Genomic DNA, 15957 nt, shown 5'->3' with positions numbered 1-15957 from the left:
CGGTATGTCGTTGTGGTTGGTGCGCAGTCAGCTCCATCTCAGAGACCCAGTCTGCTCCATTCTCAAAGGATTTCTTGTTTTTAATCTTCCGTCTGTAGGGAGATTTAGTTTCACCCAATGGCGGTTGACTCAGCTGTTGGGCCTGTCGACTAAGTTCACTTTATAATTGTTCATCTTGTACTTCAGCCTTCTATTTTCCATCTTTAACAGTAACTTCGGATGTAATAGGAGAAAGTAGCACAATGAGCTTCTGTTGTCGCCTGGTCTATGTTTTGTGAATTCATTTTATTAAGATGATAATGCTAAGACATTAGGTCTACTAAGGCAACCACATCACTCCAATTAGTGTCACGATACGAACTGATACGGAACTAATGAAGTACTCTTTACTTTCTAACTCATTAAAATGTATCCGATGGGGCTCAGAATGTGGGCGTCTCCTTGACCAATCAGGAAGAGCTTATTTACAGATCTCTCGTGACAGACAGATCATCAGCCAATCGGTTTCTGCCCGAGCAATACCGCATCCCCATTGGCGGACTCCATGTCCTATCACTTTGCCTCCCTCCCCCGCGTTTGCGCTCGCAGTTGCCCGGAGACCAGAGAGGAGTCCTGTTGACACTCTGAGCCGCTGCGACTCCCACCGCACTTCTCCCGCTGACTCACGGACTACCTCGGCGACCGAGACACAGCCATGGACGAAATGGAGGAAGAGTTGAAGTGTCCCGTGTGTGGATCCTTCTTCCGGGAGCCCATCATACTGCCATGCACCCACAACCTTTGCCTGGCATGCGCGCGGAATATCCTCGTTCAGACCCCCGACGCGGAATCCCCCCAGAGCAGCCGAGCGTCCGGCTCCGGCGTGTCCGACTATGACTACCTGGACCTGGACAAGATGAGCCTGTACAGCGAGGCGGACAGCGGATACGGCTCCTACGGGGGCTTCGTCAGCGCGCCCACCACCCCGTGCCAGAAGTCCCCCAACGGGGTGCGCGTTTTCCCTCCGACGGTGCCCCAGCCCCCGGCCCCCCAGCAGCACCACCTGCTGCAGCTGCAGCCCGGCTCCCAGCCTCCCATCCCCCGCAACTCCTGCCTCACCTGCCCGCAGTGCCACCGCAGCCTCGTCCTGGACGAGCGGGGGCTCCGCGGCTTCGCGAGGAACCGCGTCCTGGAGGGGGTGGTGGACCGCTACCAGCAGGGCAGAGCCGCGGCGCTCAAGTGTCAGCTGTGCGAGAAGAGCCCCAAGGAGGCCACTGTGATGTGCGAGCAGTGCGACGTCTTCTACTGCGACGCGTGCCGCCTGCGGTGCCACCCCCCGCGCGGGCCCCTGGCCAAGCACCGGCTGGTCCCCCCCGCGCAGGGCTGCATCAGCCGCCGCGCGAGCCCCCGCAAGACATCCACGTGCACGGAGCACGAGCTGGAGAACATGAGCATGTACTGCGTGCAGTGCAAGATGCCCGTGTGCTACCAGTGTCTGGAGGAGGGCAAGCACGGCACGCACGAGGTCAAAGCCCTTGGCGCCATGTGGAAGCTGCATAAGGTAGGTGTCCGTGCGTAAACATGTTCCTCCGTTGGGGGGACCCCCCCCCCCCCCCCCCCATTGGTGAGGCGGGACACGGTGCAGGTGTCTCTGCCAGTTTATGTCTCCAATACAGTCTAATAGTCTATTCAATCTCCGCTCTGGTTCCAATCCCCACTCGTGTAAGTAAGTCATGTATTGGTCCAGATACACAATGCGAAAATCCCCTGATATGCCCAGTCAGGGGATATGGTGAACTTGGTTGCAGACTTGATGGTTCTCCCCGGAGGAGGTTCTCTGTGGTGCGCAGTCAGAGCTCTGCGTATACACAGGTCGGGTGGGACGTGACTTGTTGATATTCTGTTCACGGCTCGCTTCCCTGAACACAAACACAACACGGCGGTGGATGACAGGACAGCCGCCCCGATACATACTCTATATCTCATCTGTATCTGTATCGTCGTATGGATTCATTTAGAGCACACGGTGTGTGTTGTGAGGAATGTATGCGTCGTCAAAGCTGAATTCAACACATGGGACCATTTGTCCAGTCGGTTTTAATAGCCCCTCCACCAGGGAGGGGTAGAGAGATATTAGAGAACTCAAGTTATTTATGAATGTCAGCTATTTGTCTGCAACATGAGGGATAGTCCTTGATTCCCTGCCAAGTAATTCATCATTCAACATATGTGTGTTTGTGTGTCAGTGTGTTTGTGTGTGTGTGTGTGTGTGTGTGTGTGTGTGTGTGTGTGTGTGTGTTAACCTCCCTTACCAAAAGGCTGGATAATCGATAGATGGATGGGAATATGATTGATTGACCGACATATAGACAAGGTTGGTATAGAGGAGTTTCATGAAACTCAGTCCAACACAAGCCTGTAGTCACACAGTAGCTACAGAGACTGCAGACACTCACTTTACCTTGCACACACACATACACACACAATAAATACACACTCACACAAACAATTTATGCTATGATCTTAATGCACTCTCTATCTCTCTCTTCCCCTCTCTGTCTCTCTTGCTGATTCTCACTCTCTCTCTCACTCTGTCACTTCTCATCACACTTTCTCTTAAACATACACTCACTCGTGAACAAACAATGTATTTTATCTCTCACACACACACACACACACACACACACACACACACACACGTACCGCTGTGACCCGGGCAGCCATTGAGGTGTGTCTCGCTCACCTCACGAGCGTTGATCGAAGATGAGAAGACTCAGCGCCTCTCCTGGAAGCTCTGCCCTTCCTGGAGAAGAGGATCGCTTTTTGGGACAGGTCTTTATTGAAAAAAAGATGAAGCAAAATGAGGTGTGGGTGTGTGTGTACAGTATGTGTACAGTATTGTGTCACATAAGAATGTGTGCGGGCATGTTTGTGTATGTTGGGCGTGGTGTGTGTGTGTGTGTGTGTTGGAAGGGGGGTTTAAAGCAACATATTTCTGGAACCCCCCCCCCGTGTCCATGGGCATGCTGGCGACCTCGTCCTACCAAGCGGCCTGCATTCCCGTTGTCATGGCACCTGTCTCCTCCCGGGGAGAATTCCATCCCGACCGGTCACGGGGCGCCGACGCCCACGGCAACCGAACAGATGGCGGGGGCTGTGGGCGAGGTGGTGGCCTGGCCCGGTCCTTCAGACATTCCTCCGGCATTCCGCCTCGCTGCCTGTCTCCACCGGGGGCGCCGTTCCCCGCCATGCACCGTGGGTCCCTGAGCGGTGCTCTGTCTTGGGGAACACGCTGACACATGTCCCCTTGTGGCGGGCAGCCTCCCGTCGGTTGGGCTGTGGTGAGGGGGGTGTAGTAAGGCAGTGGTCACTCAGCTCTTACCGATGGAGAGGGGGGGGCAGGTCGTTAGGGCTGAACGATTTGGGGAAATCGTGATTATTATTTTGACCAAAATTGCGATTGCGATTTAAGTATGCGATTTTTTTCTATTTAAAGTTGCTTGTGTTCTGTCTTATTCACCAAACAAGCAATAAATCATTCTAAAGTAAGACCAGTGCAACATTGAAAGCAGTCAACATATAAACTGCTCTTTCCTAAAGGCCAGGCCTATGTGTTGAGATGAATTGATGCAATAATTGATATTATAACATCTTTATTTATCTATTGAATTGTAAAAGAAAAATAATTACAAATCTTACTGATCTCTAGTCTGTAACATTGACAAATCCCCCCCCCCCCCCAAAAAAAAAAAAACACTTTGGTGGCACTCCTTCCTGAGTTCGCCCTCCCAGGTCTCAGCCCTCAGGTTCTCTCTCCTTCCACCGGTGTTGGCGCCAGCAGCTTAGCCCGCTAAACCGGAGGATAATACGGACGATTCCTGTGGGCAAGCTGGCGTATGTTAGCATCAACCTTTATTCAAACAGAGAAGTTAGCTTGTTTGTACGTTTTGATCTTTTGCCTTCGGTTTAGCCAAGCTACACGAGGCAAAGGGAATGCCTGAGCTTCAGGTTTCCTCAACCTCAAATGTTTGAAGGTTATATGTTTCAGTATCAGAAAGTCCTTTTCATTACTTGTCCACATATTGGCAATTGAAAGTGATTCCTGCACGTAAAAATCCCTACAATTGTCCCATACATAGCGTTTAATCAAGGCGTGCGTTTGTGTATTCACCTGAAGACGGGCTGATATGGATGCGCCCAACATGACATCCATCACAAGTGAATAAATAAAGAGTGGCTTGTCTATGCTTGTCGTAATTAAAGGCAAGTTGTTGTCGTCAATAAGACACTGAATAAGCAAAGGGGTGAACCGTCGCCAGGTCTATAAATAGCCAACACTCACTGAGTCCATCAGCTGCTAGACAATGGAATGGAAGGACAATGGAGCCTCCTTCATATGTTGGAGCCTCTCGGTACCTTGTAGCCTCCTCCATATGTTGGAGCCTCTCGGTACCTTGTAGCCTCCTCCATATGTTGGAGCCTCTCGGTACCTTGTAGCCTCCTCCATATGTTGGAGCCTCTCGGTACCTTGTAGCCTCCTCCATATGTTGGAGCCTCTCGGTACCTTGTAGCCTCCTCCATATGTTAGAACCGTCCCCCCCTGGCCCCACTACACACACACCTGTTCTCTCAAGGGCCCGGGCAGGAGGATAAATATACACACACAGATGGACATGCACATGCATGACTTAACACACAGTGACATGCATATACATATACACACGTTTGCACACACGCACGCACGCAAACTCATGCATGCAGGGACTAACGCAAAAAAATGGCCCTCTATCTCCCTGCCTTGGGTGAAATGCAGTGAGACTCTTCGTGTGAGTCATCTAGAGTCAGGATGGATCTTGGCAATATGGTAGCTGGCTTGCCTTGGACAGTTATTTTGTTTACATGCAGTATTCAGAAGGGGGGGAGGGTAGGGGGGGTTGATGCATCTCTGCAGAACTTGAGGGAAGACATAATCTTTACATCCTCCTCGTTGTCTTTCTTTAAGATCCCCTGAGATTCATCTGCACAGAATCACACTGGGTGGATGTTCAGTGGCTGGCTCTGCGTCGCTCTCTCTCTTAGTTTATAATTTTAGTGCAACAACTGCTATTCCTCCTAATACGTCCCATAGTGGTAATGTTGCTCTGGTCATCAACGTAACGCACATCATTGAGTCTCATTCAGCCTCAACATGCCTTGGATATATGACCCTGTGTGTGTATAAATACGTGTGTATTTGCGTGTGTGTGTATAATAAATATGTGTGTATTTGTGTGTGTGTGTGTTTGTGTATGTAATAATTGCGTGTGTATATGTGTGTGTGTGTGTAATAAATATGTGTGTATTTGTGTGTGTGTGTAATACGTTTTTATTTGTGTGTGTGTGTGTGTGTGCGTTTGTGTGTGATAAATGCGTCTGTATTTGTGTGTGTGTGTAATAAAACCGTGTGTGTGTGTGTGCTTGTGTATAATAAATACGTGTGTATTTGTGTGCGTGTGTGTGTATACATGTGTGCAAACCGACTCATCACTTCGGTCCGTTCCGGTTGGTTCCGGTCGCCCATCATGACCACGGCCCTCCCCTCACTCACCGCTCCCCGTCTCGTGCGTTGATCCACGGCGCCTCGTCCCTCACCCGTCGATGGGTGTCCGGAGATTAGCCACGCCCGGCGTCTCCACGGAGGGTTGGTTCCGCAGCGGCTGGCGACGTGTCTGTGAGACTGGAAAGTGGAGGGGCGAGAGCTGGGGGTGGCGATGGTGTCAGGGGCGGTGGGGATGTTTGTTGTGGTGGTGATGATGTCGGTGGCGGTGGTGGTTGGTTGTGATGGTGTAAGTGTTAGTTTTAGTGGTGGTGGTGGCTGTGATGGTGTCAGTGGTGGTGGTGGTGGTTGTAATGGTATTAGTGGTGGTTGTAATGCTGTTAGTGGTGGTGGTTGTGATGGTGTCAGTGGTGGTGGTTGTGGTTGTAATGGTATTAGTGGTGGTTGTGATGCTGTCAGTGGTGGTGGTTGTGATGGTGTTAGTGGTGGTGGTGGTTGTAATGGTGTTCGTGGTGCTGGTTGTGATGGTGTTAGTGGTGGTTGTGATGGTGTTAGTGGTGCTGGTTGTGATGGTGTTAGTGGTGCTGGTGGTGATGGTGTTAGTGGTTGTGGGGCTGTTAGTGGTGGTGTTAGTGGTGGTGGTGGTGGTGGTGATGGTGTTAGTGGTGGTGGTGGTGGTGTTAGTGGTGGTGGTGGTTGTGATGGTGTTATTGGTGGTGGTGGTGGTGGTGTTAGTGGTGGTGTTAGTGGTGGTGTTAGTGGTGGTGTCAGTGGTGGTGGTGGTGGTGTTACTGGTGGTGGTGGTGGTGGTGTTAGTGGTGGTGGTGTTAGTGGTGTTAGTGGTGGTGGTGGTGGTGTTGGTGGTGGTGTTAGTGGTGGTGTTAGTGGTGGTGTTAGTGGTGGTGGTGGTGGTGTTAGTGGTGGTGGTGGTGGTGGTGTTAGTGGTGGTGTTAGTGGTGGTGTCAGTGGTGGTTGTGATGCTGTGGACTCCATACTGAGTGATACCCACTCTTGTCTAACAGAGCTCCTAATGTGATCTGGGTCACGGCCTCTCAGTGTGTTTAGCTAAAGTTTCAATCAAAAGCGGATTAATCTGTCGGGACGCGGCTGGGAACAAAGAGCAGAACCAGAAATCAGTTGACAGCTTCAGCAGAAAATGAGCTAATGGCTCGCCTGTACCCGATGATCTGGGGACGACAGCTCTCTGAGAGCCGAGGAGAGATCTTCAGCTAATGCCTCGCCTCTACCCAGTAATCTGGGCCGTGTCTCTGGGAGAACCCAGTGCAGATATGTAGCCCGGATGACAGCTTCAACTTTAGTTTGATAACTTTGTTAAACTTGGTTATTTGGCGGAGATCCGTCGCATGTAGAAGGCTTCTGCCCACCCTAGCGATCTGATGTCCCCATGCAAACACTCCTTCTCTAATGTCCCCAAACTAACACTTTTCCTCTCATGTCCCCATGCAAACACTCCTTCTCTCATGTCCCCGTACACTCGCTCCTTCTCTCATGTCCCCGTACTAACACTTCTCCTCTCATTTCCTCAGAAGGCTGACACACACTCACCCCTCGGTGTGAAGACTCAGCCTCCCCAGGAGTCATTAGCCTGGCATCGCCAGACGAATTGCAAACTGCAATTAGTCTGGAACTCTCTGTTCGTTTTAGCTTTCCAAAAGGGCGTCACCAACGGTCCTCTGGACGCAATAGGACAGGCCGACAACCCTTCACAGCAACGGAACATCAGTCTAAATCAATCTACATCAGTGGCAGCCATCTTTGTTGATGTTGAGACCTCTACGGCGCTCCTCTGCACAGTCGTCGTGTTTATCCCGCCTCATGTTAGATAAACGGCTGTGATTGGTCGCTCTATCTCGTACGGGGAAGATTCCCAGTACACCGCCCCCGGAAGTCACCTTAGAAACACTCATCACCACGCCCTCACAAGACATCACCCTAATGAGGACAGAGCAAGAGAAGAGGCATCTCCCCAGAGAGAGAGAGAGAGAAAACATCTGTCTCATTTGAATGTTATTTCCAGATTGTGTGTGTAGTGGTTCAATTAGTGGTTCATTAGTGGTTCATTAGTCAGAAGTTGGTTAGTAGTGGTTCAGCAGTTGTTCAGTAGTCAGATCTGGAGAGAGCATGTTTTCACAGCAGGGAGCCTGGGGTCTGAACCCTCACCGTCGTGCCTGCCCACTGCTCCGTTATGTGTCGTGATGTTCACCCCCGAAGGAGTCGAGTATGGAGATTAGCGGTGTGAATGCGGACGGAGAATAGAGCGAGAAAACAGACAGGATGTTAAAATGATATTGTCTCTTGTGATTCTCGTGTCTTTGTGGTGCTCAGTCTGGCCTTGGTTGAATCCCTCCTCCAACCGGGTCTACAACCATTCCGGGTCCCCCGCCAATAGCCGTAGTACGGTGGTCGGATAGGGACGCATTCCCAGGATGTGTGTTCCAGCCCTTCTCCATAGCAAGGCAGAGGGTGTTAACTAGAACACACTCCCAGCCTTCAGACAGGTCTCTCATGGCGGGAACGGGCAGTTCTCCTCTGCATGAAATTTTAAAAAATCTCAAATAGGTTTTCCTGTTTGTGTTTTGTTAGAGTTTTGTTTGCTAGAGTGATGGTGTCTTCGGTTGCAATTTCTGGTTCACTTTCACCGTCTGAGGCACATGATGCAACACCGTGGCAACCTGCAATCTGACGTCTCAACCGCTGAGCATCTTAACGGGACGTCATCACCTCAGCCTGCCCATCTGTCTGTGTCTGTGTGTGTGTGCGTGTGTGTGTGTGTGTGTGCGTGTGTGTGTGTGTGTGTGTGCGTGCATATGCGTGCGTGCGTGGCTATCTTATCCAAGTGACGGATACACTTTTTAAAGTCTAAAGCAACCTAGAAAGAAATCTAAACGACAAGCCAGACTCTTGGATTCAGTGTGTTATACCACAGGTGTGTGAGTGCGCCGACGCTTCAGCTAAGCTGAAGCGCTACAACTCTACACCTCGCAAAGTCACTTGTGTTCTGTGTTGACGAAAATGGAAAAAAGTTCCTCTGGCCCACTTCACGTCGTCTCCCGGGCGTCAGTCAAGTGAGGACGCTGTAACCATGGCGACATCAAAGCCCTTGTTATTTTGGCGGCTTGAGTGTTGTACGTGTGGCTGGCTAACGACCTCTCCTGCATTATGGATGGCGCTAGATACATCTGATGAATTATGGACTAGCCGCTTAGCTCGGTGCTAGCGGAGAGCGGTTTCATATGGAGATGGAACATCAAACACTTCAGTCGCCGCGGTGTTTGAAGATGAGAGAGCATGTTGTTTCTGAACGAGACACAGCTCAGAACATGGATGTTATTAAGTTTTGTACCGCGTGTTAAACACACAAACACCAGTGTTTCAACTTTGTGTTGGCATTGTTAAATCGCTCCGCGAGGCAAATGGGCCTTCACGAGCAAATGATCATAGGAGAAGAAATCAATAAGCATGTAAACACTAGTTAGGGTTCTTTTTGTTTTCATGTTCAACTCTTTTCTTCTGGGAACAGGTCTTGTGTCAGAAGATGATTGGGGTAAAGGCATCGCAGCGCACTCACCTCAACTCCAGTGAAACGTGTTCAAAGGATTTGCGCTTTAAGCGTTTCTCATGAATACATACATGGTGGATTCTGCACTGTTTCTCTGCAAATCTAGTTTATAGTTTAAAAACAACCTCTTAATTAGGTCTTGGTAAAAGAAACTCTTTTAACCCCAAAGCGTGGAACGCCGGTGGTATACCAGATATTTACGGTAGGTTTTCTAAAGTAGGGCGTGGGAACTTCAGAATCCATTATTCTAGCAGAGGACACAGTCTCAGGGGTGTGCTCTGAAATACTCTCTTTTCCTGTTTATGATCCACTGAGGATGAATATGTCACCTTCCCTTCCTTTTTAAAAGCATTGTAAGCAACATTCAGGCAGCCCCTGCCTTCTCTGGGCCGTGTTTGTATGTTTAACAAACCCTCTCCCTACTGGTCGTTTGATAGTCCTTAATTGGCACGCATGCACACACACACACACACACACACGCACACACACACACACACACACACACACACACACACACACACACACACACACACACACACACAAACACACACACACCCCTGAAGCTGTAGAATGGGTTCCTCTATAGCCTCTCTAAGGATAGAAAGAAGTCATGACATGACCTTGGTATGAGAAGAGGGTCACTCTGGAGCACAAGATGGAATTCTCTCTCTCTCTCTCTCTCTCTCTTTCTCTCTCTCCCTCTCTTTCTCTCTCTCTCTTTCTCTCGCTCTCTTTCTCTCGCTCTCTCTGTTTCTCTTCTGTATTTCTTGCTCTCTCAGTTTCCCGCCTCCCATCTTTCTCCATCTTCAGCAGAGCTAAGTTGCGTGACGATCGACACCGCGCCGTGACATTAATGTTGAAGGAATGGAGAAGCTAGCGTCACCAGCATCACGAAGCTAGAGGCTATGCTAAGCTAGATGCTATGCTAAGCTTCCCCACCGGGCCAGCGATCCATCATCCTCCTCACCCATCGTGGAGATCCTGTCGCTATACATGATTATTTCGGAGAAGCCGTTTTTCCCTCCTTTTCCCGTCAGACCCGGGCTCACGCCTCCACCCCTCCACCACGTAGACCCCGCGGGGGCTCTGTCTCCTCCCGAGGGGTTGGCAGGCTGTGAGCGCTGACCTGGTTACATGGCTGTGAGGACGGTTCCCTGCGGGGACGTTACAGCAAGGCGGGGGGACAGATAGGCCCCGCGGCCTGCGTGTGTGGAGATCACCTCACTCAGTCCACCTGACAGAAGGACTCTGCTGCCCCCGGCCCACACACCGGCTGGCTGGCTGGCTGGCTGGTTTACTCAATGACTTGGCTGACTGACTGGATAGCTGGTTTACTGAAAGACACGCTGACTGGATGGCTGGTTTACTGAAAGACACACTGACTGGATGGCTGGTTTACTGAAAGACTGACTGACTGGACAGCTGGTTTACTCAAAGACTGACCGACTGGATAGCTGGTTTATTGAGACCGTCACTGACTGAGTGACGGTCTGTCTGACGGATAGCTGGCTTTCTGGCTGGATAACTCGCTTTCTGGCTGAATGGCTGATTGACTGATTGACTGTCAAAAGGGCAAGTGAGTGGGCACTCAACCAGCTTTGTCTACAGCATATAAACACAGGAGGGGAGAGACAGAGAGAAATATGACTTGAGGAGGATTCAGTGAGGCTGAACCGGTCGAGGAGGGACGAGAGAGAGAGGTGGAGGTTGAGAGAGGGAGAGGGAGAGAGAGAGACAGACAGGTTAGTCCTGAGAGATAGAGAGAGGTTGAGAGAGGGAGAGAGAGATAGAGGTTGAGAGAGGAAGCGGTAGAGAGAGGTAGAGAAAGAGAGGTTGAGAGAGGAAGCGGTAGGGAGAGAGAGAGAGAGAGAGAGGTTTTTTCCTGAGGAGATAGAGAGACCTCTTTATTGTTCACCCGCTTTTGGCATTTTTGTTTCTCATGCCAATAAAGATTTTTGAATACCGGGAGAGAGAGAGAGAGAGAGAGAGAGAGAGAGAGAGAGAGAGAGAGAGAGAGAGAGAGAGAATAGGGACGACTAGTCAACTAGGGCTGACGGGTGCTGTAAGCCTCGACCCATCCTCCCGTCCTGTGATTCCGCTGAAGGGGCCAGAGATTGATCCCCCAGAACTTCAGAGGATCCAACGGGACGAGCGCGGCCCGCGTCGCCATGGTAACCCTCCCCGGTCGCCATGGCGACGCGGCGGCGGTGAGCGAGTGGAGCGGGTGGGTGGTGGTGGGAGGCTGTTTGCTCAGCGGGCAGCAGGGTTTGTGATGGGCCCCAGATCGGGATTTAATGTCCTGCTCCGTCAGGGCCGTCGTCTCTGCTCAGATACTAGGTAGGTAGATGGACAGATGGGTAGGGAGATAGATAGGAACTTTATTCATCTCTCAGGATAGTTCCCTCTGGAAAATTCACTTCCAGCAGCAGCAAACAGCATGTGCAAAATGTGCAAAAGTACAAAATGCTAAATGCTAAATATATATACAGGGAAATAATATTCTAAAATTAATACTACACATTAACATGAAGGAGCGCGTAAACAGTGCATAAAAACAGTGCAGAAGCCGAGAGTATTCTTCATTGTTCCTAAAGCAGAGGCCTTCGACCTTCTTCCAGACATATTCAAATGTTTAACAAATAAGATTTGTGTTTCAAATAAATGACATGTCAGGCTTCCAATAAAGTCGACGTCGACGAGTCGATTTGGTGTTCCTTAATCTGAAAATACACCGGATTTCCAATCAATCCCGTTCTCTGTGTTTAATCTCAATATTTATTAAGAAGAGACAAACCCGTCTGTCACCGTCGTCACTCGGTTCAGTGTGAATAAAGCTTCTGTTGACTCCCGTCTGGCGCCGGCAGCGCGGCCGTACAGTAAAGCCTCCGTGAGACTCGAGCAGACGAAGACGAAGGCTGAACCCAGAGTTTATTCACGAGGTTGACTCTCCGTCTTTGCTCAGCTGTCTCCCGGCCCGGCCGCCGTCCCGAGGGTGGGGGGTGGGGGGGGGGGGAGGGACGTGACTTTCGGGGGTCCAGCTGCCACGGTTTCCCATACTCTGGGGTCAGAGGTCGACGGTCTCCCTACAGCCCGGAGGTTGCGGGGGGGAGGGTGGGCGTACAGACGTACAGAAATGCACATGGGTCTGTTATCTCAAGGCCTTCCCACTAAGTCAGCTGGGCTCTGGGCTTCGACGCGCGATGCAGATCTCTCCGGAAGCCATGTTTGTGTGTTTTTATCTTGGGCCCCTGGAACCCCCGAGGTCCCCCCCCGGTAGACAATGAGGCCCCTGAGTGTGTTGCTGCTGGGGTCACTCAACCAAACAGGGTTTCCCAGGGGGGATCTGATGACATTGACCGCCCCTCCACCCCCTCCCCTGCGTTCTCACAACCTCCATCCATGCACTCCAAACACTTCTTCTTCTGTGGCGTCCACACAGCCATCACTCTCTTCAACAACGGCATTTCCTGTCATGTGACCCCCTGCTCCCCCCTGGGGGGGGGAAGGGTACAGTGAGCTAAAGAATGCGTAAATAGCGTAGGATAATTTAATAATAGAGTCAGAGGATGTACTGTTCATGTCAGCCGCTCTGGTAAGTGGCCAAAGTGTGCGTTGTAAAAGTTTTTAACTACTGAGAAAAAGTGAAATCAGATGTCAAGCCCCGCCTCTCAGTGGAGGACTGGGCGGACCCGTAAACAAGCGTACATCGCGGCGGACGCACGGAAGCCATTCATTTGGTGTCTGGCATCGATGGGAGAGTGTCACGGATTTTTTCCTTTTCAAATGGTACACTTTATCCATGTCCCTAAGACGACGTTTCTCAACCTTGTTCTACTACCGTACCCCCTCTAAGATATTTTTCCAGCTGAGTACCCCCTTCACTTGCACAACATGTTTTTTGGGAGAAAATGATAATAATGAATGTAAATAATTTATGTGCGTCCTATTTCGAAGTTTAAACATGAATATTAAAAGGGTGCAAATACTCACAATTTAGTGAGAAGCATGGGCCTGTGCTTCATGCAGCTGTCGGCTAATGTCTCCCCTCAAAAGTAGCCCAACGCCAGGGGAGGGTCAGAGCATGGAGAGGGGAATCCCACTCAAATATATTCCTCCTGAAGCTGACGAAACTTTGGTGTTTCTGGACGCGCTTTCTTTTTCACAGATTCTCCCTCCTTTATATTTCAACCACTTTGGTTGAATTTGCTCAATATTGAAACTCGCTCAGGGTGAAAAAATAGGACTTTGCTTTATTCATTATTCTCTGGTCCCTGACTCCCTGTTCTCTGGTCCCTGACCCCCTGTTCTCTGTTCTCCGGTCCCTGACCCCCTGTTCTCTGTTCTCTGTTCTCCGGTCCCTGACCCCCTGTTCTCTGGTCCCTGACCCCCTGTTCTCTGGTCCCTGACCCCCTGTTCTCTGTTCTCTGTTCTCCGGTTCCTGACCCCCTGCTCTCTGTTCTCTGCTCTCCTGTTTCTGACCCCCTGTTCTCTGTTCTCTGTTCTCCGGTTCCTCAGGGCCAGCTCTCCCAGGCGCTGACGGGCCTGTCGGACCGCGCCTCAGAGGCCAAGGAGTTCCTGGTCCAGCTGAAGAACATGGTGCAGCACATCCAGGTAGAGAACCAACACACACACACACACACACACACACACACACACACACACACACACACACACACACACACACACACACACACAAACACGCACACACACAAGAACACGAACAAACACACACACAAGAACACGAACAAACACACACACAAACATACACACACGCACACAGAGACACACACACATGCACACACAGACACACAGACACGAACACACAGACAGAGACAGACACAGGACAGAGAGGCACGCACACAAACAGCAACACGAACACACACACAAACACATGTACACTCACAGACACACAGACACACAGACAGACAGAGAGCCATGGAGGGGATCAAAGGACCTTTAGGGTGGAGGAGAGGGAGTGAGGCGGATGGTGGAGGATGGAGTGACGGAGGACGAGAAGGGTGGGGGTGGTGGAGGAGGAGGAGGAAGGGTTAGGTAGAGACACACTGACAGACTCACCCGGAGACAGACAGATAGACAGACAGTAATAGACAGACTGACACAGAGGTAGGAAATACGAATTGGCACACACGCACACGCACACACGCCTGACGTGTGGGTGCTTGCTGTAAGTCCCTGTTTAGCCGTTAAGCCTCTCCCAGTGTCCCAAAGCTACAGGTCCAGTGTATATATAGCATCAGGCTGAGACCCTGTACTGGTCAAGGTAACCAGTTCAGAGGGAAGGGAACTGGTTAGGGGCAAGGGTTGACCTTTGACCCAAGGAAACAACCTGAGGGGGGACATCTTCAGAGTAGGAATGCATAGAGCTTAAAACGAAGACCTGCAGCAAGCACAGATAGGACTGCACTGGGTGGAGGCGACAGCTTAGGCCGTGTCAGGACATCGCCTTTAACACTTGAGTGGACACCATCATCAAGCCTTCATAGCTGTAGGCTATGCAGAAATGCCGCGATTTCATTGGCTCCCTCCCTCCAACGAAGTTGTCAGGGAAACTGTTTCATGTATGCATGTGTGTGCATGTGTGCGTGTGTGTGTGTGTGTGTGTGTGTGGGCGGGTGGTGTTATGGGTGGGTGTGTGGGTGGGTGTGTCAATGTGTTCCCGTTAATGTGACCAATGGATGGGAATCCGTCACGTTACGCTGCAGCCTCCCGTCCACGTCTCCATGACAACACGTTCCTGGCAACAAGTTGTCATGGCAGCCGTGATGGATCTTGGAGCCGACTGGACGTGCCAGATCGCCGAGATGCGCGTCTAACTTGTTAGTTTTTAGACTCTACATTCTAGTTTTGTGTTATTGTACCGGAGTGTGTTATTGATCGCCGTGGAAATGCACCAGGGGGGAGAAAGCCTTAAACATGGTATTAGAACGCCAATGCGGGGGAGGAGATGGGGTGAGGAGAGGGGAGAAGGGAGGAGTGGACATTAAAGGAGAGGGTAGGAGGAGGGTTAAGAGTGGAGGAGATGAGGAGAGGAGATGAGGAGATGGGAGGAGAGAGGAGTGGACATTAAAGGAGAGGGGAGGAGGAGGGTTTAGAGTGGAGGAGAGGAGATGAGGAGATGGGAGGAGAGAGGAGTGGACATTAAAGGAGAGGGGAGGAGGAGGGTTAAGAGTGGAGGAGATGAGGAGATGAGACGAGGAGATGGGAGGAGAGAGGAGGGGACATGAGGGGAGGATGAGGGTTAAGAGTGGAGGAGATGAGGAGAGGAGATGAGGAGAAGGGAGGAGAGAGGAGTGGACATGAGAGGAGAGGAGAGGGTAGGAGTTGAAAGCAGAGGAGAAGATGGTAGAGGGGAGGGGATGAGAGAAGGTGAGGGAGTTGAAAATAAAAGGGATAGAAAGGAGACGAGAGGAGAGGAAAGGAAGAGAGGAAAGGAGGAGATGTGGCGAGAGTAGAGGAGATGATGAGAGGAGGAAGAGAGGAGGAGAGGAGAGGAGGTGCGATCTGAGTTTTACGTGCGGATGTATAAAACCACCAGTACTCAGAGCTCGTCGTAGTGAGGCGATGTGATCTGCGTGCGTCTCTCACCCAGGAAGGATCCTGTTGTTACTCATGAATCAAACTGACGCGTCCTCAGGAGACAGTTCCCACTCTGCAGCCCCAGGCAGGAGAGGAAACCCTTCCTGTCTTCTGCATCTATCTTTATCCAACACCCCCGCCTCCACCTCTGTCGCCTCCGTCATCTCCACCATCTCCTCCCAGCCTGTTCCCAGTGTGTCTGCTCCTACTCCGCTCCTCCTACAATACTACGCAGCCTCTACCTGTCCAAAACCCTCGTAGAAAT

At 51.0% G+C, this 15957-nt stretch overlaps 1 protein-coding gene across 8 annotated transcripts in view; it reads left to right on the top strand.

The window, feature by feature from the left end:
* Positions 1-694: 694 nt before the first annotated feature.
* trim9 (tripartite motif containing 9) overlaps positions 695-15957 on the top strand; it is a gene marked incomplete at both ends in the record, with an annotated part of 35077 nt that continues 19814 nt past the window's right edge. For 7 of the 8 annotated variants that reach the window (XM_079752772.1, XM_079752773.1, XM_079752771.1 and 4 more), the window contains 2 exons: positions 695-1540; positions 13611-13706. In XM_079752772.1, coding sequence (XP_079608898.1) covers positions 695-1540; positions 13611-13706 — 942 coding nt within the window. The remainder of the gene's footprint in view (positions 1541-13610; positions 13707-15957) is intronic. The other variant, XM_079752774.1, reaches the window with a different exon arrangement.

Source organism: Pollachius pollachius, assembly GCF_949987615.1.
Source record: "Pollachius pollachius genome assembly, chromosome: 15".
Lineage (NCBI taxonomy): Eukaryota > Metazoa > Chordata > Actinopteri > Gadiformes > Gadidae > Pollachius > Pollachius pollachius.
Note: the sequence above shows the minus strand (reverse complement) of the source record. Positions and strands in the feature narration are given on the sequence as shown.